The sequence below is a fragment of the Engraulis encrasicolus genome, chromosome 14 (genome assembly GCF_034702125.1).
Source record: "Engraulis encrasicolus isolate BLACKSEA-1 chromosome 14, IST_EnEncr_1.0, whole genome shotgun sequence".
NCBI classification, from domain to species: domain Eukaryota; kingdom Metazoa; phylum Chordata; class Actinopteri; order Clupeiformes; family Engraulidae; genus Engraulis; species Engraulis encrasicolus.
This window is the reverse complement of record NC_085870.1, coordinates 933,076-957,239: the sequence shown is the minus strand read 5'-3', so window position 1 is coordinate 957,239 and position 24,164 is coordinate 933,076. Positions and strand designations below refer to the sequence as shown.

Genomic DNA, 24,164 nt, shown 5'->3' with positions numbered 1-24,164 from the left:
TGAAAGAGATATTTAAATACTGAGAGAGTGTTTACAGTTCAGGCCAAGCTAGAACCATACACACACACACACACACACACACACACACACACACACACACACACACACACACACACCACACACACCACACACACACACACACACACACACACACACACACACACACACACACACACACACACACACACACACACACAAACACACACACACACACACACACACACACACACACACACACACACACACCTGTAAACCTGTGTACTTGGCTTACGATCAGCTGACTCTGCACTAGTTGGATCAAGTTTGTGGTGTGGTGGTTTAGATGGTGTTAGATTTGTTGTTGTGTTGTCAGTAAAAACACAACCAATCTTATCTCATTAAGTACAATGAGATACCTGGTGTAACAGCTGGTGTAATATCATGTGCTAGCGTTGTAGTGGGGTCAGCTCTATGTTCCCACAGCCAAATGGTCCCAGCTTATTCCTGCTTCTCCATGTTCCCACAGTTTTAAGAAATTATTCAAACATCCCTGTTGTAGTTACACTATGAATTTACTTTTACTTTCCCTTTTGACACCTCTCCACTAACCGTCATCCTGTCCAGTCCATTCTCTGGAGATAAAAGCAGAAGAGAGTGGCTACAGTATTAACAACGAATGCACGGGCCGTTCTGCTGAAAGACACACACACACCGAAATTTCTTGCGAAGGCTGAAACACTCTTATTTTTCCGAAAACGTCCCTTATTTTTCATATATCTTAGGCTGGGCCTACTCTCAGTGCTAGAATGGGGAACTAGGGCACTTTTGGCATAAAGAGGACCCTCATAATTAGCAGCGCAGAACTGACTCACCGGTGGGCCCCGCACCCTCGTGGGCCCCTATTTCTTTTTTTTTTCTTTCTTTTTTTAAATTACGGTAACACTTTCTATGAAGCCCATATCTATAGCGCATTATGAGCGCATTTATAACGCACATTATAATTACTTACAATGCATCACGACTACACCCATGTTTCATGATGTTTTATGCTAACAGTAATGAATAACCATGAATCTAGCTTAGAATGCTTTAGAAATCCAAGGATGTTATGAGTGCTCGTGACTGGATATAAACTACAGCATGCCTGATGGGGCTTACAGTACATTATGATGCATTATAGATGTGCATTATACAGTGCATTATAGATGCATCCATATGAACTTCACTTTACTTAGAGCACACATTGACAATTTATGATCTCACATGGAACATTATAGCATCTTATGAGCCCTTATGACAGTTTATCATGCAGGTATGTGCATAGAGGGGTATAGGTACTCATAATGTGCTATAAGCCCCATCAGGCAGCCTGTAGTTTATACACTGTAACAAATAGCTGTTTATTTACGGCAATTCTGCAACAGCATTCTACTGTTTTTCGAAAAAACAGACAACTACTGTGAAAATATTACTTTGAGTCACATATTGAGCATAAACAGTAAGTACTGCACAATAGCAGTATTCGCCGTTGTGGAAAAAACTAGAGATGCATCGGATCCTGATTTTTAGGATCCTGCCGGATACCAGATCCACTGAATAAGATCCTGCTGGATCCGGAACCGGATACCGGATCCTACAAAAGGGTTGAAACATATAGTCTACTCGCACACGTGGGCCCTTTTTATTACGTTGGCGAAAACTATTTTTTAGACTCATTGGCTTATTGCCACACTGCCTGCAATAGCCGCTTCCAAAGGGATTTCACTCCATGCAGTGATTGGGGTTGTGAAAGACTGAAAAGCCTAGGCTAGACATGCACCAGACCCTGATTTTTAGGTAACATGCCGGATACCGGATCCACTGCTTAAGATCCTGCCGGACCCGGACCCTGTGAAAAACTATTATCCTGACGGATCCGGAACCGGAACCGGATCCGGTGCATCTCTAGAAAATAACAAGTTATTTTAGGCAGCACCATTGAAACCCATTCATCCTCCACTTGTCCGTGATCACCATCAAACTTCAATACCACCTGAAGAACTGAAGTCATTCTGACTGGTTAAAGATTATCTGATACTATCAAGCATGATGAAACAATTTATAAGGAAACTACAATACTTAAAAAGTGCTTGATGCAGCAAAGTGTGAGTAGCACATGCATTTTGATAGTGATGAAAGTGTGAATGGCTGAAACATTTTAAGAACTTGTAACACTCTTGCAAAAAGCAGCCCCATCTAAACCAATCTGCTAATCAAAGCCTGGCCTCACCTGAGTAGGGCTGTTATGCCATTATTCAATTACGGGCGTCACCTGCCAAGGGCCTGATGACTCTGGTCACATGGTACTCTTGCACCTGTATATAAATCTGGACTATCAACACTTCAGTTGCTTGCCTGCCTGCTGGCTGGCCTGCATGGCACAGCATAGCACTTGTTTGCCTACAAGCTTGCCTACAAGCTTGCTTACATGCTTGCACACTTTCCTCTTTGTGAAAGCTTGCTGTATGTGGCATTGTTGCATATAATGTGCCTGCTGCAAATTAGGCATTGCTTTGAGAGCTAGCTTGTAGTGCTGCTTGTTTGCTGTGCTACTTGGTGTAAAATATTTTTTTAAAGACTGACCAATGCTATATTCATCATTGGCTCATCAAGAGATAGGCCTACAGTAAAAAGCCCACCTTGCACACTATCATTGTAACATAGCACTGCGTACTCTGAAATTTTATTCATGCCCACACTTTCAAAGGACCAGCGCAAACCATTTTCTCAATACAGCATAGCGCCATAGTATCATGATCAAGGCACTCCAGTCATGGTGAACGATGGGAGGGTGGTGTGGTAACATGGCCAGGGTACCACAGTTATGGAGAATGATGGGTGGGGTGGGAAGTTGCCATGGCCATATTCATGAATACAACTAGTATTTGCCTGTCATCACACAGTACAATTCAACTTTTTAACTGAAATGTACTGTTATTTTTCTGTAGAGTACTGTAATTTAACAGTTCAATTGCTGCTGAAAAAATGTTATATACTGTGATACATTAAACAGCAATGAGCTGTATTTGATTTTTGGTGTGAAATAACAGTAGAATTACAGGTAAATATAATTGCCAGTAACTGCCGTTATTTTGCAGGGAAATTTTCTTAGAGTGTAGCCAGTCATGAGCACTCATGACACCCTTGGATTTATGAAGTATTATACGCTAGATTCATGGTTATTCATAACTGTCAATATAAAGCATCATGAAGCATTATGAGTGTAGTCAAAGTACGTTGTAAGTAATTATAATGTGCATTATAATTTGTTAAAAATGCACTTACAATGCTCTATAGACATAGGCTTTAAGTAAAGTGTTACCAAATTTACATTTCCATAAATGCCCGGTATGCCAGATGGCTAGTCCAGCTCTGCCTACTCTCAACTGATATACGATACAGAACAAGAACATGACTCTCCTCTCGTGGGGAAGGGGAGACTTATTATGTTCCCTTATTTCGCTTGGGGAATATCGGCCTCTTTTTTAAACACAAAGTTGACAGGTAGGCAGGGGGGAATTATTCTATTATAGACATGTTTCAAGTTTACTAATTAGTATTACATAAACTTTGGACCAGAGTCGCTGTTCTGGTGATCTGTGGGGTTTCCAGTCGTGTGATGTGACGTGTGAATTCAGAGTGATGCTTGCAACTTTCGCAACTTTCACAAAAAAAAAAAAAACCTTATTGGAATGGTCATTGGCGCATTGATACACAAGTGTCATGTCGTCAGAAAACTGGTATTACGTGATGATAGTTGTGCGTATATCCTTTTTGCGTTTTTCCTTTACACCTTGTTTTGAAGAGCCTGTTATTTCTTAAGCATTTTCCATTTAAATTTCTGCAGAGGAGTGTGTGTCATGTCATTAACAGGACGTGGTTAAAGTTGCGTATGTAGAGTTCTCTGAAACTCCCATAACTCCTTGAAAGACCAAGTTCATGCCACCCAATCTGTGCTTTCATCGCTCGACCACAGACAGTTTCAGATGTGACAGGTGTGAAAAGAGGAGGAGACACGGAGACTTCCCAAACATACTTAACGGGCCTACTCTCTAGTCACAGCAGTGAACTGCTTACCACACACACATGGCCCCCAAGATGTCCTCCATCCTCTGGACTCTGCTGCTGCTGCTGCTGCTCATCTGCCCAAGTCGTCAACAAGGAACCGGTCACGGTGAGAAACACACACACACACACACACACACACACACACACACACACACACACACACACACACACACACACACACACACACACACACACTCTCTAGTCGTCAACAAGGAACCGGTCACGGTGAGAAACACACACACACACACACACACACACACACACACACACACACACACACACACACACACACACACACACACACACACACACACACACACACACACACACACACACACTCTCTCTCTCTCTAGTCGTCAACAAGGAACCGGTCACGGTGAGAAACACACACACACACACACACACACACTCTCTCTCTCTAGTCGTCAACAAGGAACCGGTCACGGTGAGGAACACACACACACACACACACTCTCTCCCTTCCTCCCTCGCTACTCTCTCTCTCTCTCTCTTGCTCTGTCTCTCTCTCTCTCTCCATCTCTCTCTACTCTCTCCCTCCTTCTCTCTCTCTCCCTACCTCTCTCCATCTCTCTCTACTCTCTCTCTCCCTCCCTCTCTCTCTCTCTCCATCTCTCCCTCCCTCTCTCGCCATCTCTCTCTACTCTCTCTCTCCCTCCCTCTCTCTCTCTCCATCTCTCTCTACTCTCTCCCTCCCTCTCTCTCTCTCCCTCCCTCTCCCTCTCTCCATCTCTCTCTACTCTCTCTCTCCCTCTCTCTCCCTCTCTCTCTCTCTCTCTCTCTCACACACACACAAACACATGCTCCGTATACGTGCACGCACATATGCAGGCACACACATATGTGTATGGGGTTGTAACAACTCATTACATAATAATTGTTGCCCTTCACTTTACTCGGACAGATATTGGACAATTTGTCCAAAACTAACCAATTATGAATATTTGTGCTTTGACATCTTGCTAGCAGAAGTGATCAAATTGTTGCCTGACTTGTTAGCAGACGGGACACAAGATGAAATATATCTTGATGTCAGAATCAATTTATACGCTTTGTAAAAGTTATATTGTATCATACCATTCAAACGTGAGGACAATGTTTGCATGACGGCAATTTCCAAACAGTCAGAGGCTGCCTCCGATGCCGAAGCCGTGCCTTGTCAGCAGTGGCTACCACTGTGCTACCCAATGTAGCGATATTTATGGAGCATAAGAATTCCGGGCTACATGACAACATGGTCTCCTTAATCAGTGGATTTCAAACTTTTCCCACCATTCCCCCCTTCGGAGGGTCTGGATGCTCTGGTTTTTTTTTTTGGGGGGGGGGGGGTTATTGCCTTTATTTGACAGGATAGTGAAAGTAGTGACAGGAAGTGAGTGGGAAGAGAGAGACGGGGAAGGGTTGGCAAAGGACCCGGGCCAAGAGTCGAACCCGAGTCGGCCGCATATCAAACGAGTGCCCTACCATTTGCGCCACGGTAGGGCCTCGTGTATAAGTTAATGTGCTTTTAAATGTACACAAGCCTCCATTAAAATGACCAAGATCTCTTAAGGCGCTGAGCACAAAAATGCTGCATTGCTGGGTACTGATTATTATTAAGTTTATGTATTTATTTACAATGTGTTCATGGTGTCCGTTGTGTTTACGTATGTGTGCAGGTTGTGGCCCTCCAGAGAAGGTGAAGCACACCAAACCCATACAGGGCCAAACATTTCCTGGACACACGCGGCTCAGATACAGGTGTGAGGACGGCTTCACCAGGAGAGTAGGGACGTCCACCTTGTTCAAGTGTGTGGAGAGGAACTGGATCAACAAACCAAATCTGGAATGCATTCGTAAGACGACATCTTTGTTTTTAAAGGGACACTGTGTGAGATTTTTAGTTGTTTATTTCTAGAATCCATGTTACCCATTCACTAATGTTACCCTTTTCATTTACCACCACCGTCAAATTCAAAGTGTTCATTTTGGCTGGAAAAATTGCACTTTTCATACATGAAAAGGGGGGTCTTCTCCATGGTCCGCCATTTTGAATTTCCAGAAATAGCCATTTTTAGCTGTAAAACTGACTGTACTTGGGCCATGCTAGAAAATATTAGTTTATTACTTAGTAAACTTTCATGAAAAGATCAAATTGGGCAATAGAAACATTTCCTGCACAGTGTCCCTTTAAGTGTTGTTTGGAGGTTGGGGTGCGCACATCCACAAAGTAGTAATCTAGGTGCCAGACAAAAAGTGGTAGACAGTGTGATGAAGTGGTCCGCACACTGGGTATTAACAAACGTTGCAGTATGTAAAAATGAAATCAAGTTTATATTTTTGGAGCTAATACCCAGTGTGTGGACCACTTCATCACAATCTTTTAAAAAAAATTCCATACCCCACATTAGGCAAAAGGCTCGTGGTGCAAGGTTATCTATTATTATTATCATCACTCAATACCTAAACCAGGGAGTGGAAGGATGGGATTTGAACCTGCAACCCTCTGATCTAAAGCCCATCTCCTTATAGCCACTAGGTCATGGATGATCCTGTAACTTTATGATTATAAATGTTTTCATGTTATTGATTCATCTTAAAGTTTTTGGGTCATTTACAGTATGTATTCATAAAAAGGTCTAAGGATTACAGAACATAATTGTTGTTTATGTGTGCGTGTATAAGCTGATTTTAATTGACAGAGCAGCCAAACAGCCATATTTTAAGATGTCATTTACAGCAAATGTTACCCATGTGTTTTTTTTGTTCGTTTTTTAAAAACAGTATTTGTTTTACAGTAGGCTATTTCACAGCATTCACATTTTAATATACTGCAAAAATCACAGATAGAAATTGCAGTGTTAATTCAGTAGTTTTACAGTTTTTTCATTGAGGATCACTTTCATTGACTGCTTTGAGGATCCCTGAACTCTGTCTCTTTTATTTTCCAGCCGACCCAAAGCTGAAAACTGGTAAGGGCTGTGTGTGCGTGTGTGTGTGCGTGCGTGTTTGTGTGTGTGTGTGTGTGTGTGTGTGTGTGGTGTGTGTGCGTGCGTGTGTGCTTATGTGCGTGCGTACATGCAAGTGTGTGTTTGCGTGTCTGTGTATGTATGTACTGTACACACATGGTCTGCAAATTACAGTAAGCGTACCCATTAAACCCACCAAAATCTAAATGACTAAATCTAATCTCCTAATGTTTCATACAGTATTTACATGATCTTTTAGTGAAATGGTTTGTTAAATAGTAGCATTTAGCTCCCATCTCAATGTGTATTGATGAGATGCGTTTGTGAACAAGAACAAGAAAAAGAGACAAATAATAATAACAATAAAAAAAATAAATAAAATAATAATAATAATAATAATAAACATTAAAGCTGACAACTGGTAAGAGCTGTGTATGTGTCTATGTGTGTGTGTGTGTGTGTGTGTGTGTGTGTGTGTGTGTGTGTGTGTGTGTGTGTGTGTGTGTGTGTGTGTGTGTGTGTGTGTGTGTGTGTGTGTGTGTGTGTGTGTGTGACACCTGGCTCGGGGCAGGGCTCTTTCCAGCGGCCTTTCCTGTTTGTTTAAGTCAGATACACAGCCTTAACAAGTTTCAGGCATGAAAGTGAAAGCACACGTCAGGCCAAGGAATAACTTTGGCCAATGTGGTGATACTACCGCATGCTATTAAGTTTACTTATTTACAATTTGTTTCCTTATGTCCGCAGTTTGAGGCCCTCCACCGCATGTGAATCACACTGCACCCATTGAGGTCTTCCTCGGCGTGGCTGCTCTGGCTGCATCACCTCACAGTGCTGCTGATTCTAACAATGGTCACCTGCCCTCAACTCTCCTCCTCCTATATTGGACTCTTTTCAGTTCATCTTGGCCCGTGAGCTTTAGGAGCCACGTTGGCCATTTTTGTTTGGGCCTGGTTACTTTAGTTTTGGTTTGATTTGATTTAGTTTTGGTTTTATTTGTAAACTTGAAAGCAAAAAAAATAAAGAACCATGGTGTTTTGAATTCTGTGTTGCGTGATTCCTTTTATTTTTGTTACATTTGTAGCCGCATGTAACAACGGCTCAGATACAGTTGTGAGGACGGCTTCTCCAGGAAACCAGGGACGTCCACCTTGTTCAAGTGTGTGAAGGAGAACGAAACGTTCTATTGGTGCAACGAACCAAAGCTGGAATGCATTCGTAAGATGACTTTAAAAAATTAAAAAATAAAATCATACCCCCACCGTTTGCCTCCGAGCATAGGCTGATGGTTCATGGTGAAAGGTTTAAATAATGTTTTTTGTTTTTTTAATTACCTCTTAAAATACAGCTGGTTGGCTGCTTTGTCATGGACCATTTAAATTGGCTGTATCATGTATACACACACATAGACAACAATTGTGTTCTGTAATCTGTGGACCTTTTCATGAATACTAGTGCAGAGCCCGTTGGGTCTATTTGCCAATGTTGTGATTTGCCTACTTTAGTCCTAGTACAATAAAAAAGAACAGGGATATTTTGCAGCCTTCCCTGTGTCTTCCTAGTATGCTCCTTAAAGGGACACTCCACCCATTTTGCATTAGGCTTTCCATTGCTAGACCCCCAGTCATACTTTTGAATGGTCTTGCAACAATCTCTCAATTCCCCCTGAGATAGGAGAAATCCGCATTAATCTCTTAACACTTCCTCCTACAATGATGTAAAAATCGTCATTTTGCATCATTGTAGGAGGAAGTGAAAGAGAGGTGGATTTCTGTTGAGACTACAAGCCTTTTTCCCCACCCTTTCAACCCCGCCCATAGGGGGTTGGACCTAATGCTCTAACAGACCTATCACAGATCAGTGTCCCAGTGCTTTTGAAATCACTGGCATTGAGGCTCCAGTAAGCAGTGTTGCCAGATTGGGCTGTTTCCCGCCCAATTGGGCTGCTTGGGATGACCGTCTGCGGGTAAAAATGGCATTTTGCAGGAAAACTCGCCCAATCTTTTCCATAGACATCAATAGAATTGGGCGGGATTTAGAGCTTCCAGGCGGGTTTTGAGCATTTTTTGGGCTGGAAATCATCAGCCTCATCTGGCAACACTGCCAGTAAGTCACTGGCATAGCTGGAAAGGAGAAGCTGGAGCACACTGCAGCTTAGTTTTCAAGACTTTATTTTGTAGACACACCTGACCAACGTTTTGGTGTTGCAACACCTTCTTCAGAGTCAAATGATAGCAAGAGAGAGACACACATTTCAAGACTTGACATTCACAGGTGATCCCACTTGGTTTGGCTAAATTGGTCTCATCTCATTGCAGGTAATTGACCCCACCCCCCAACACCAGGACAGGATTGCAGACAATTAGACAGAGAGGCTTCGTAGAAAGGCATTTTGGATTCATACTCTAAATTCAGTGGAGTCTCAGGGCATGAAGGAGGAACTCAATATGTCTTGCTTTCTGTAACAAATTGCTCCAGCATCGCGGCTGTGGTCTTGTAATAATTGTAGCTGTGGTTTTATTGACAATGTTCTTTGTGTATTGTTTTTTCACTTTTTTGTTTTGTTTTGGGAAGTTGGCAAGCTGTCTAATTGTCTACAATCTTGTCCTGGTGTTGGGGGGTGGGGTCAATTACCTGCAATGAGATGAGACCAACTTTTAGCCAAACCAAGTGGGATCACCTGTGAATGTTAAGTCTTAAAATGTGTGTCTCTCTCTTGCTATCATTTGACTCTGAAGAACGTGTAGCAACACCGAAACGTTGGTCGCATGTGTGAACAAAATAAAGTCTTTTGCAGTGTGCTACAGCTTCTCCTTTCCAGTGATGTCTTTCCCACTGTGATGCACCTGCAAGCAGGGTTGCCAGATGAGGCTGATGATTCCCAGTCCAAAAAAATGGTCAAAACCCGCCTAGAAGCTCAAAATCTCAATTCTATTGATTTCTATGGCTAAAATTGGGCGGGTTTTTCTGCTAAATGCCACTTTCGCACACAGCTATCCCAAGCAGCCCAATGAGGAGGGAAACAGCCCAATCTGGTAACACTGCCTGCAAGCTGAGTGAGGGATGAGTCCCAAATAACTGGGTGTGGCCTGTGGAACTTGAGCATTGCAGTGCATTATGGGGATTGTTGTCACAAATCCACAAGCACTAAAAAGTCATTTTCTGCCTTTTCTCGGCCAAGAAGGCACCAAATTAGAAATGTATACTACTATTCTACTATATTATATGACCCACTTTCAATACATATTCATGTCTCCACCGGTGGAATGCCCCTTTAACCACAAACAGTTTCAGATGTGACGCATGGTTAGACGCATGAAGGTGTGAGAAGAGGATGTGGACACTTTTCACACATGCTAACTGCTATTTAGTACACACACACACCCTAGTTTGCTGCTGCTCTTTGAGCTGCTCATCATCACACACAGGCAGAAGAGGATAGAGGATAGAGAGAGGAGAGGAGGGAGAGGGAGGAAAGGAGGATGAAGGAGAAGAAGATGGCATCCATCCTCTGGACTCTACTACTGCAGCTCATCTGCCCAAGTCAGCAACTAGAAACCGGTGAGTAACACACACACTCTCTCTCCCGGTGAGTTATAGACACACACACACACAAACACAAACACACGGAAATGATTATAAAATGCGGGAGCTATTTCTTTTTCATAAGACAAATGTAAGAACATGGTGCATTTTGTTATAACCTAAAAAATGGACACTTTCAGAATGCACAAAAAGCACACAGCATAGCGTCAGTAATGACAATAGAAATGTTTATTGTATTTATATATTTATTTATTTATTTAGGCTCCACACAATCTTTTAGAATAGTATACATTTGAATGAATTGATCGAATGGGTGGCTCACGCATTTCGGACCCAGGACTGGACTGGCTATCTGGCGTACCGGGCAAATCCCGGTGGGCCCTCACGCATTTTGGACCCTCTCAAGGCCCCTCTTGAATCCTGAATCCAATTTTTTTTTGAAAATCCGGTCAGTGTTTTTCGACGCACCGCATTTGGATAATCCATTCCATTTTTGCCGCATTCGTTCTCAGGATCCGGCCCACATTTTCCAGCACACATTCAGCACACGCAAACTAGGAAGCTCATTCTCTCGGTTTGATTGAACATACAAGTGCAGGTGGCCAAAGTTTCAGTCGTGTGATTCAAAGACCGTTGAAATTGTCAATTGTAATGGAACAGTGCGGACACACAGCACTACACGCTTCATGCCAATCTGCCTGCGTTTCAGATGGTATTTCAGTCACAATCGCTAATGTTGCCAACTGAAATTTCAGATTTCACATGCTTCTCTCTCCGCGGCACCTTTCTATTCCCTCATCGGTAACACTTTACTGTACGGAACGCTAATAAGGTGGTAATTTCGTGTTAATTTCATAGTTATTTTATAATTATTTCAGGGTAATAACTGTTTGTTTTTACTAACAACTGCAAAATAACAATTCCAGTGCAATTACGCTATAATTTCTAGTTAATGAAAGCAAAATAACCATGCGGTTTCCAGTGCAATTACGCTGTAGTTTCTAGTTAATTAGGCCTAAACCTAGCAATGGAAACAGCTATCAGTAGGCATAATTATGTGGTAGGTATGCCAATGGCAACAGCATAGTAATTTAATCGTAATTTCTTGGTATGAGGGCCGTAATGTGCATTATTTCCTCTTCCTATGCAATTGCATAGAAACGACCATCAAGCATCCTTGCATTGTTTCTGCCTAATTACCTTGGAAACAACTGCATAGTGTTATGGAAATAGGATAGAATCAGGGCCGTAATATGCATTATCTCTTATATCTACTCAATTACTTATATATTATCATTTTTAATACAATATAGACTAGCATACTATGAACATATTCAAGTCAACAGACAAACACGTTGTGTGCAAAACTTTATTTATTTTTCCAATCAGTAATTATGAGATTCACTGATGTGATGTCGTCAATCTGCCATCCAAAGGTTTGGAAGTCCTGTGAACACAAAAACAAACAGAGAAGTCAACTACAGGACCGGTTTCACCATGTTTGTTTCAGTTCAGGCAATTCACCATGAAATTGAAACAGTTATTACCCTGAAATAACGATGGAATAACTATGAAATTAACACCTTATTAGTGATCCATAAAGGAAAGTGTTACCCACTCACCCCCAATGTTTGTGTAAAGGGACACAGGTAGATTTGCATCGTGATTTCACACTGAAGAAGGGTGTAAGCCCGAAACGTCTGTGATGTGAGGCGATTAAAAATGGAAAAAGAAATCTGATGAGTGCTTCTTTATTCACTTTCTTTTGAGATTTGAGTTCATTCATTGACGAAGTTAAGCACCCAGTGTAAAGTATAAGAAGACAAGGTGTTGAGCGCGCTCCCTGATCTTTTTCTGTTCACTTACACCCAGCAATGAGGCTACCTATGGCATAGCCTAATGATTTAGGATCTTTAAGAGTAGGCCCAAGTTAAAATGTTAAAAGTAATACTTTGTCCATAGCCTATGCAAGAGGGTCCCCACCTATTGTATCTACTCCAGATCATTTGTCTTTTTGGATTTTTCTTTCATTTTTTGTTTGTCAATGTGTTAACGCCTCCTAAAATGTCAACATGCAACAGCCTACAAAGATAATCTACTATATGCATCGACAACAGATGACTACTTAGCCTACACTTCTTGACTAAGCCTACAGTTACAGTTTACAATATTATTTGCACTGATGGCTTGTAAGCCTTGGTTTAGGCCCCTACACTCTTTCAAGAGCAGAGCTCTAATGCCATTTCTGTTTTTGTAGTTAATTGACTATTATTTAGCCTATTTTGTGTTAATATCTGAATAAACAGGTCAGTTTACATTAGGCATAACAACCATTGTGTAGGCTATTATTCAAACTCACCTAATTCAGGGTAGTTGTTATTGGGAGTAAACCCCTTTTCAACATGATTGTGACAAAGTAAGTAGGCTAAATAACTTTAAACTTAAATACATGCTTGGCTACGCAGGTATCGGTATCGGAGGGAATCAGTAACCTATATTACACCATATATAGGCCTATATATGGAAATGTGACATTTATAGGTATGTAGGTACATATATATATACAATGTCATATACCTGAGGCATAGACGCTAGGCCCTTAGGCGTCAAAAAGTGCCCGGCCCTGGGTGCGCCCCATGTCATGTGTTGCTTTCTGTTTCCTTTACACATGCATGCGTGCTTATGTGTGTGTGTGTATGTACATTCATACAAACTACCCATTAGACCCACCAAACTTAATTTCCAATATTTCTTAATCATAGTTATATGACCTTTAGTGACATTATTTATTAAATAGCAGCATTTAGCTAGCCTGGTCCTGACCATCCCATAATACTACCATTTTCATTTCGTATTCATGGTCTGGCATTTGTTTGCTCTGAAGCGATTGTAGGAAGCAGGAAGTTTGCACTCATTTATGGTTTGAAATTATCAGACATCTCTCACCCAATCGCTGGCAGTTATTCAACAACAACATAGCGTAGACCAATGGCTCTGGCGCAGATGTGTACGTCATTGTCACGAGCGTCCTCCCCCTTTCGCTCCCACGTGGGGGGGCATATTCGATTATTGCCTGTTTTCTGGGGGGAAGTTGCGATCAATATTCTACTGCTCCAGGCACTCCACAGAGAAGCAAGGCCAGACTACAGTAGTGGAGCCAATCCATTGGCGGAAGTACGTACAATGGCTCGCGAGGCCAGCATTTAGCTCCATCACAATGTGTATTGATGACTTGCGTTTGTGAACAAGAACAAGAAAAAGAGACAAATAATAAAAACTCGAAATGCTCTCGGAAAGTGCAGACCTCCGCCGAAAAAGCTGTTTGATAAAACATTTGACTATGTTACACCATATTTTTTATTTTCTACAAGTCTTTCTGCCTTCTTTTTGTAGACTTAGAAACTGGAATGTAAAAGTTTGCCCTGTTGCTCAATTCAATTTGCGGTCACTAGGGGCATCTAGATTTGTAGTCTAGCAATGGCTAAGAATCTTTTGAAAAATCCTAGTTCCGGATCGTGATCCGAATCACCACCAAAATGTAATAACTTGTTCATTTGGTTCATTTCCAACAACTCCATACAGTTGCATCCAAATCTGTACATAACGTTTTGGGTTATCCTATTGACGGACAGAAGACGACCCAAGAGCGCAAGTTCAAATTCAGAGTTGTTTATTGAAGGGTTCAGGGGGGAAGAGGAGTGAGAGAATCTTGAGGTCTTTGGAGGTTCCAGGGGTGCTAGGAGTGCCAGGGGTGTCAGGGGTTCCAGGGGTGCTAGGAGTGCCAGGGGTGTCAGGGGTGCTAGGAGTGCCAGGGGTGTCAGGGGTTCCAGGGGTGCTAGGAGTGCCAGGGGTGTCAGGGGTTCCAGGGGTGCTAGGAGTGCCAGGGGTGTCAGGGGTTCCAGGGGTGCTAGGAGTGCCAGGGGTGTCAGGGGTTCCAGGGGTGCTTGGAGTGCCAGGGGTGTCAGGGGTTCCAGGGGTGCTTGGAGTGTCAGGGGTTCCAGGGGTGCTTGGAGTGCCAGGGGTGTCAGGGGTTCCAGGGGTGCTTGGAGTGCCAGGGGTTTGTCAGGGTCCTGTGGGTTACCTGGGCTCCGAGGGTCACCAAGTTTCCGGGGGTTTCCAGTCCAAAGTGCTGAGTATGTGTGTGTGTGTGTCCCAGTGATCGAGCGGCGTCTCGGGCTGAGGGTGATGAAGCGTCTGGGCTCGCTCGTCTGGTGGTCGGAGACCTGGGGGAACACACACACAACAGCAATATGAATGGCAGGCAGTAGTACAGACCAGGGCTGGGCAATAATCGTGGTGAGAGGCAGAAGGCAGATTCGAATTACCAAAGGGGCTGAAGATCGGAGAGTAGTCGAGATCCAGAAGGCAGGTCGGGATAGCCGGGGCAGTAGAACAGGGAGGCAGTCAAGAACGGATCGGAATCACAGGTAGGAGTCAGAGGGTAGACAGACAGGCAGGTTACTGGTCCAGGTTTGAAGACGATCTGACAGGGCTTGGCTGAAAAACAGGGCTTTATATACTGGGAGAGGTTAGTGGAGAATGCAGTGCAGCTGGCAGAGTAATTAGAGCAGAGTGGGGCAAGGTGAGTGGGAAATGCAGCGCAGCTGGCCAGGTAACAAGAGCAGAGCAGGGCGGAGCCAGGTGGAGCTCGTTAGGCAGAGTAGGGAGAGAGTGAGCAGAGTGGCAGAGAATTGAATGCAATTAAGGTTGTTACCCGGGGGAGAGAGTGCTCATGACACAAACAGACAGACAGACAGACAAACAATTACATACCAGACATACAGACAGAGAGATGCAACCGAAAACATAACGTCCTTGGCGAAGGTATTAATATGAAATCATTAAAGCCGCAAGCGGCATCAACGGGCGCTCACACCAATGGCCCATAGGCCTTTCCTGTTTGTTTAAGTCAGATACACAGCCTTACCAAGTTTCAGGCATGAAAGTGAAAGCACACGTCAGGCCAAGGAATAACTTTGGCCAATGTGGTGATACTACCGCATGCTATTAAGTTTATTTATTTACAATTTGTTCATTGTGTCCATTGTGTTTATGTGTTCAGGTTGTGGCCCTCTACCGCAGTTGCACCACATTGTACCAAAAGAGGGCAAAACATTTCCTGAAAATACACGGTTCAGATACAGTTGTGAGGACGGCTTCCTGAGGCAAGCAGGGACGTCCACCTTCTTCAAGTGTGTGAAGAACAACAAAACATTCTATTGGCACAACGAACCAAAGCTGGAATGCATTCGTAAGATGATTTTTTTAACAGCATTTGTTTCACAGTACATTTTACAGTATTCAGATTCAGATATTTGCCCACGTTATGTACACAGATATTTAGATTATATTTGTCTACAATATACTGAAAAATCACAAATGCATTGTAGTGTTAATTCAGTTGTTTATACTTTTTTCATTGAGGATCATCGAGGATCATCCTGAACTCTGTCTCTTTTATTTTCCAGCCGACCCAAAGCTGACAACTGGTAAGAGCTGTGTGTGTGTGTGTGTGTGTGTGTGTGTGTGTGTGTGTGTGTGTGTGTGTGTGTGTGTGTGTGTGTTTGTGTGTACTTATGTGAGTGTGTACCAGCGTGCGCGCACATGTGTGTGTATGCAGGGCTCTAAATGAACTTTTTCCTACTCGCACGGCCATGCAAGGTGGCATCCGATGGCGTGGGCTTTCCAACTTAGTTGTGCCAGGACTTAGAACATTGATCGAATGGGTGGCTGACTTGTTAGGCCTAAATAGGAGATGGGAGGCACGCTCAGACATGCACTGTTGGTGCGCCTCATTTTGTGTGTTACTTTGTGTTTCCTTTACACTTGCTTATGTGTGTGTGCGCACATGCAAGTGTGTGTGTGTGTGTGTGTGTGTGTGTGTGTGTGTGTGTGTGTGTGTGTGTGTGTGCGTACATGGTGTGCAAATTACAAGGTCAACTACCCATTAGACCCACCAAACCTAATTTATAATATTTCTAAATCATAGTTATATTATCTTTTAGTAACATTATTTGTTAAATAGTAACATTTAGCTCCCATCTCAATGTGTATTGAGTTGCGTTTGTGAACAAGAACAATAAAAAGAAAGAAAAATAATAACTCAATGCACTCAGAGAGTGCAGACCTCTGCCAAAGAAGCTGTTTGAGGAAACATTTGACTATGTTACACCATATTTTTATTGTCTTTAAGTCTCTCTGCCTTCTTTTTGTAGACTTAGAAACTGGAATGTAAAAGTTCGCCCTGTTGCGCAATTCAATTTGCGGTCACTAGGGGCGTCTAGATTTCTAGTCTAGCAATGGCGAAGAATCTTTTGAAAAATCCAGGTTCCGGATCGTGATCCAGATCACCACCAAAATGTAATCACATGTTCATTTGGTCATTTCCAACAACTCCACAAAGTTGCATCCAAATCCATACATACATTTTTGAGTTATCCTATTGACAAACTAACAGACAGACAGACAGACAGACAGACAGACAAAGAGACAAACCAATGCAACTGAAAACAAAACATAACCTCCTTGGCGGAGGTATTAATAAGAAAACATTAAAGCCGCAAGCGGCATCAACGGGCCCTCAAAGCATCTGCCTTTCCTGTTTGTCTTAAGCTGGGCTTACACTGTGCGACTTTTGCCCCGATTTTGACCTGATTTGGCACTCGCACGACTTTTTGAGAGTCGGGCCGACTTCTTGCTCAATCGCAGGTCAATCGTGAGTCTCGCATCGTGCAGTTTACATGGGGTAACGACAAGCGATTTCACCTCACGATCGTGCAATCGCAGGGTCGCAAGAAAATCAAAACAGTTTGAAATTCTGGTCGTGGCTCGTGCGTAAATCGCACAGTTAAAGCAGTGCTACGACCCGATTTGATACTTCACATGCACAAATTAATAGGGCCGTGCGATTCGCTGTTGACCGCGACCTCATCTCCACCTCAGGTGCGCATGTTCCCTCCTCTGCAGACCGGGGAAACATGCCTGTCGCGTCGTACGGTGGAAGCATTTCGCTCGCATCCGACTGTCGGCTCGTGTAGTCTGAGGACGTGAGTCGTGAGCTGTGAACTTTTAAACAGTGAAATTCCATCGTGCAGTGTGAGCAGAAGCTTAAGACCCACGAGTGAAAATATCGCACAGTGTATGCCCGGCTTAAGTCAGATACACAGCCTTCAGGCATGAAAGTGATAGCACAAGTCAGGCCAAGGAATAAGTTTGGCCAGTGTGGAGATACTACCGCATGCTATTAAGTTTATTTATTTACAATTTGTTCATTGTGTCCATTGTGTTTATGTGTTCAGGTTGTGGTCCTCCACCGGAGGTGAACCACACTGTATTCATTGAGGGCCAAACATTTTCTGAAAATACAGAGCTCAGATACAGATGTGAGGACGGCTTTGAGAGGAAATCGGCGACGTCCAACTTGTTGAAGTGTGTGAAGAACAACAAAATGTTCTATTGGCACAACCAACCAAAGCTGGAATGCATTCGTAAGATGACATCTTTGTTTTTAAAATCCATACCCTTAAATTGACAGAGCAGCCAACCTGCTGTCAGTTAAAGCAATTGTTGCCCATGTTTTTTTTTAACAGTATTTGTTTTACAGTGCATTTTACAGTATTCAGATTTTGAGTGGTCATTCACATACACAGAGGTTATCTACAGTTTTCAGATTCCGTCAACTGCTCTGACCAGCAGATACATACCTGTGTCACCTTCAGCACTGTTTGTGTCATCTACAGGTGTCATTTACTCCACTGTAGAAGGGACAGCCACCCTGCCTTGTGGCGGTCTGGCAGGTCAAAACTGCTCCTCCGTGGAATGGTATGCCAATCCCAATAATAATCAATTACATATATACAATGAAAGCGGTAGCTGGAGACTCTCCACCAGGAAGATCTGGGTCTCTCAGCGAGATGAGAGACTCAGTCTGCTCCCTGACTGTTCCCTCCACATCACCAACATCACCACCGAGGATGCTGGATACTACAGATGTGAAAATCCTCTGAGTGGTCAGAAGAAAGAGCTTCACCTTATTCTTCTTGATGGTAGGTGTTCAGCTACATCTATGAAATTGTGTCTGTGTTATACTGTTTATAAGGTGTGTGTGTGTGTGTGTGTGTGTGTGTGTTTGCATGGGTGTTTGTTAACAAGGTGTTAATGAGGGTTTGATGATGATGTCATGATTTAGGGTCTGTTGATGTCACCTGTCTTGCAGTTCCATCTTCCCCCAGTGAGAGTGAGGCAGAGTCTGAAGATCATGTGACTCTCCACTGTGTCCTTCACACTGGCGTTGACTGCAACCTGTTGACTGTGCATCCGGATTTTAACCTCAGCTGGGTGGAGGTGGCAGGGACTAACCTGTGGACCTCCACCAACTACCAGATCAAGAAAACATCTGCCTGCAGCACCACCTTGACTGTTAACCTCACAAGTCCCACCCCTTACAGCCAGCGAAGGTGCCAGGTGACTACAGGAGGAAAAGTGCATGTGTCTTCTGCCCTACACACCTTTGGATCCTTTGTAGCAGGTGAAATACAAGTACACACACACCCACACACATGCATGTACACTCATTGGACATGGGGTCAAGCATGACCTAGTGTAGTGTGTAAAACCGAGCGAATACACTGGCGGCAGCAGATTAAGCTGCTAGAGCGATGCAAGTGATACAAGCGACATGGAATGTCCATTAAAAGCAGAGTGCAAGCATTCCAACATTTCCATTGGCTGTTGCTAAACCACATCATAGCTAATTTGCATAATATTCGGTCAAGTCCAACAACAAAGGGTCTTTCTCAAATGCTAGGCCAGTGTCCTTCCAAGTGTATCAGCCTAATTAGTCACGCCCAGTGATTGGATACCGTTTATTAGTCACACCCAGTGATTGGATATTCTGTAGAGTTCACCAAAAAGTATCCAATCACTGGGCGTGACTAATTAGGCTGATACACTTGGAAGGACACTGGCCAGGAAGTCTCCCTGATATTGCAAATTACTCGCTGGTACCCTCGAGTCGGATAAAATATCCCATATTTTTTTTGGACAATGCGAGTGAGAGTGAGCAGTCAAAATGGTAACTGGTGCGTCATGCATAAAATACATGAAATAGTTTGCGCAGGTTCTCTACGAGAGAGAGAGGGAAGGAGAGGCTGTGTGCTTGAGGAACCTGTGCTCCCGTGTCTGTTCAAAGCGAGGGCTGTTAAAAAGAGTTTTCATTCAGGGCAACTTCTTGACAGCGAGCGTGCTGATTTCTCTAGTCAGGAAAATTAGGATAAACATCTCCCCAAAATTAGATTTTGGACCTTGGGCTGTCTGCATGTCGAGCTTGGTCTATTCGTGCCTTAAGGGAGCATTGGCAAGGAGACATCTTACAATTGGGGGGCATTAGTCTCTTTTATTATTATTATCATCATCATTTTTAAATATTAAGGCATTTATTCAAAAACTATTGAGAACTAGTGATCTAGTGGGTGGGGAATTGGTCGTTGAATTACTGTATGAGTTAAACTCAGGGCCATGGCCGGAATTATTGATTCAAATATAACAATTGACCACAAACTTAAATAAAATGTTCAACATGGTGAGTGTAACTTTCCCATTACAACAACATCCTCTCTGACAACATATCATTACTGTTCCCCCCACCCCCCCCCTCTCTGACAATATATCATTACTGTTCCCCCCCCCCCCCCCCTCTCTGACAATATATCATTACTGTGCCCCCCACCCCCCGGCTACATGTTATATTTCTAAGCCTGTAGTGTTCTGTTCTGTATGTAAATGACCAACAGAGACCTGCAAATTCTAACCCAGGGAGACCAGCAGTGACAGAGCCCTTTAAGGAAATACGGTAAGTCACGGTAAGTCATAAACAAACAGGCAAACATATATCTCTAGTAATCGCTCTCTCTCTCCTCTCAGATGTCTACATGGTTGTGAGATGGGTCGTTGTGTTGGTTCTACTTGTCTGTGCCATCACAATCGAAATAATCAGGAGGAGACTGAGTGAGTAACAACTGACATGCGCCCACATCTAGTCAGTGTTGTCAATTTAGCGACTTTTTGCCATCCCTGGCAAGTAAAAATCTACGGCTTAAGCAACTTTTTTATGATTCAGTCGACTTTTAAAAACACGCCTTTTCAGTGACAGTCATTGTTTTTCAAAGCAACTGTAACTCTGCACCACCTTCAGAAGCGTTTCCCATGGTTAAGCAGGGCTACAGATTTGCTCTGATCTCCAAAAAGTAGCAAACACTGCTCATTTGTTGTACTATGAACGTAGGCATGTGGGCACGTTTTCTAGAGATCATGTGCTGTGCGTGATGCTGTGACGTCATACATAAAGCCATGACGTCAATCTTTCAGCAAGCCTATAGGGACGTTTTAGCTGATTTTGTTTTTTTTGCAACACTGCATCTCGTCAGTGTCAAAGTATATTTTACTGCCAGTCACACCTTATGAGTAGCATTGTATATGTTCATCATATTAGCATGTCAAATGTACCATATCTTCAGTGTTGCCAGATTGGGCGGCCAATTGGGCTACTTGGGATGAGCATCTGTGGGTAAAAACGGGAGAAATTGGCCATTTGGTGTTTTTTTTCAGCCGTTTTGGGCCCATAGAAGTTAATGTAATTTGATGAATGTGGGCAGAATTTTGCGCATTTTGGCGGTTTTTGAGAAGCTTTTGGGTGGGATTTGGTCAGACACATCTGGCAACACTGATATCTGTGTCATAGAGTGTTGAAATACAATTTCACCCAACACAAAATGTGACACTTGAGCTAACATACACACACACACACACACACACACACACACACACACACACACACACACACACACACACACACACACACACACACACACACACACACACACACACACACTAACGTACTGTCTTCCTGGTGTGTGTTAGATTCCAAGTGAATTCCGAGCTGAAGGTGAGCCGCCTGTAGTGTGGCAGCTCCGCCTACTCTTCATCATCAGCTGCACTGCAGTCCAAGATGGCAGATTGGGCACACTGGGATAGATTGTGGAGTACATTGTATGGTATGGGTGTGTGTGTGTGTGTGTGTGTGTGTGTAGGGGGGGGGGTCGCCAGTAGAGTGTGTGGTATGGGTGACGTGTGTGTGTGGGGGGAGGGGGTGTCGTCACTAGAGTGTATGGTATGGGGGATGTGTGTGTGTGTGGGGGGGGGGCAGTAGAGTGTATGGGATGGAGGATGTGTGTGTGTCTGGGGGGGGCAGTAGAGGGTATGGTATGGGGGATTTAGTGTGGGGGGGGCAGTAGAGTGTGTGGTATGGGTGACGTGTGTGTGTGTGTGGGGGGGGGTCGTCAGTAAAGTGTATTGTATGGGGGATTTAGTTTGTGTGTGTGTGGGGGGGGGTGTAGTAGAGGGTATCTGTAATGTTGTTTCTTTGCATTTACCATTTCATTTGTATATGTTGATGACTGTTTTTATTTACATGTCTGTAAATATGATTAAATGATTTGAGTATTTTGAGTCTTTTTACTGTTATCACTGTTTTCTCACATGTTAACATACGAACACGCACACACACACACACACACACACACACACACACACACACACACACACACACACATACACACATAACATATGACTCCAAAGAACACACACACACACAAACACACACATTTATATTTCCATCTTGTTTTGAAAAGGCTGTTATTTCTTTTGACTTTTACATTAACATTTTGTATTTGACATTTTTATGTATTTCATATCATTGCTCATGAATATACTCTCATTATTAAAGGTTTAGAACTTAATTATTTTTGCCTCATTTTTTTGTGTCATTTCACGGTAACCATGGGGACCCTGGTTCGAGTCCGGCCTTCCACATATGGGCTTAAGCTAGATTTATGCTTCGGACGCATAGAATCTGCGTCCGTCCGTTTTCTGTCTATGCGAGTCCACGCCCCCCTCTCAGAGGCTCTGCGCCCGTCGTCGAGCGCCTCGAAAAAATTCTAACTATCCGTCGGACGGACGCAGAGTACGCAGACAAAAAGGCGCTATGATTGGTCGTCTCGCTACTTCCTTGTTCTGTTCTTGTGGCAGCGCAATGCCAGTAGTTTGCGAGAGCAGAGCTGTATTCTGTTAAAAACTTTATTAATGCCTTGTGTGTAAATGTGTGTAAATACACGAAGCTACAAGCTAAGTAACAAACAATGCATCAGTTGAACACTCGTGGCACAATGCCTGCGGTTTTACTATCGTTCCTCCACCGAATGTAAACACACATCGGCAGAATCAACTGTCTTTACATGCTTGCATTTTCTGCTCGTGAAAACAGACTGGGTATGTCAAATAATGATACCAGTGCATTGCCTTTGCAATTTGTGTGAAAATCCCTAGCTAACTGGGATAGAAAGCAACATTGCTTAATAATGACCGAAGTGCTTACAATGTAGTGAAAGTAGCCTAATCGCGCAATTTCAAATGTGGCTCGCGACGAGACCTCGGACCTCGCAGAACTCGCAGATGCATGAATACAATGTTGGTTCGTGGCCACTCCCACGCGAGTTTTGACGAGCGCAGTTGCAGAAGTCTAATCTGACCTTTAGAGTGCTGTGCCACAGCACTGGCCATTGCAGATGCTCTGTTAAAGGGGCACTGTGTAATATTTTTAATAGTTGATTTTCAGAATTCATATTGCCCATTCACAAGTGTTACCTTTTCCATGAATACTTACGTACCACCGCCATCAAATGCTGAGTATTCATGCTGAGTTTTCTTACATGAAACGGGGAATGTTCTCTATTGTCTGCCAGTTTGAATTTCCAGAAATAGACATTTTTAGCTGCAAAGCGTACTATACTAGTATGCTCATACTAGTAAATATTATTTTATTATTCAGTAAGTATTAATGAAAAGANCAAATTTGTCAGTAGACAGTACAGTTTCAATGAGCAGCATAGTTGCAATACCTACCCTGGCCACCATCTTACTAAGTCATGAATAATGAAACCATTTAATAGTACCCGTGTTGTAATTACATCTGTAAGAGTGCTTCTAGTAGTGTTGTAACTACATGTGTAACTCTGTCGCTACGTCCTCTGTTTCAGGTGCTTCGGGTATCATCTTTGTTTTAGGTGCTTTGGGTATCATCTTCTAAAAGGTGTGTGTGTGTGTGTGTGTGTGTGTGTGTGTGTGTGTGTGTGTGTGTTTGTGTGTGTGTGTGCTTTGGGTATCATCTTTGCTTTCCAAGGTAATAAACACATCCTGTTCATCAGCAGAAGTGTGAAGGGAGGGGTGTGTGTGTGTGTGTGTGTGTGTGTGTGTGTGTGTGTGTGTTTAATCAATCAGATTAAATGAGCAACGATCAGAAGAGTAAAGAAATCCATAAATAATTAAAAAGATTTAAAACTAGTTAAAATGGCATAGAACATACTTAATTAAAAACATCTGGATTGACAAACAACAACAGATACAATAAAAATGTAAATAAAGCTAGAGATAGGTGAGAGTGTAAAAATGTTTTTTAATGTAAAAGGGAGATTTTATCACGATGATGACATTGTGCCTGATGGATGTTCAAGGCCT

General features: G+C 43.0%; 2 protein-coding genes across 2 annotated transcripts; both read left to right on the top strand.

Annotated features, from left to right (window-relative positions):
* The first annotated feature begins 4,101 nt into the window (after positions 1–4,101).
* Positions 4,102–7,986, top strand: il15ra (interleukin 15 receptor subunit alpha). The gene is made up of 4 exons (XM_063214776.1): positions 4,102–4,192; positions 5,763–5,939; positions 7,035–7,055; positions 7,797–7,986. The coding sequence occupies exons 1-4, from the start codon at positions 4,105–4,107 to the stop codon at positions 7,799–7,801; spliced, it is 291 nt and encodes a 96-aa protein (XP_063070846.1). The 5' UTR covers positions 4,102–4,104; the 3' UTR covers positions 7,802–7,986.
* Positions 7,987–10,531: 2,545 nt separating this feature from the next.
* LOC134462928 (uncharacterized) lies at positions 10,532–21,582 on the top strand. The gene is made up of 7 exons (XM_063216201.1): positions 10,532–10,610; positions 15,658–15,846; positions 17,894–18,082; positions 18,335–18,640; positions 18,811–19,122; positions 20,517–20,600; positions 21,513–21,582. The coding sequence occupies exons 1-7, from the start codon at positions 10,532–10,534 to the stop codon at positions 21,521–21,523; spliced, it is 1,170 nt and encodes a 389-aa protein (XP_063072271.1). The 3' UTR covers positions 21,524–21,582.
* The last annotated feature ends 2,582 nt before the right edge of the window (positions 21,583–24,164 follow it).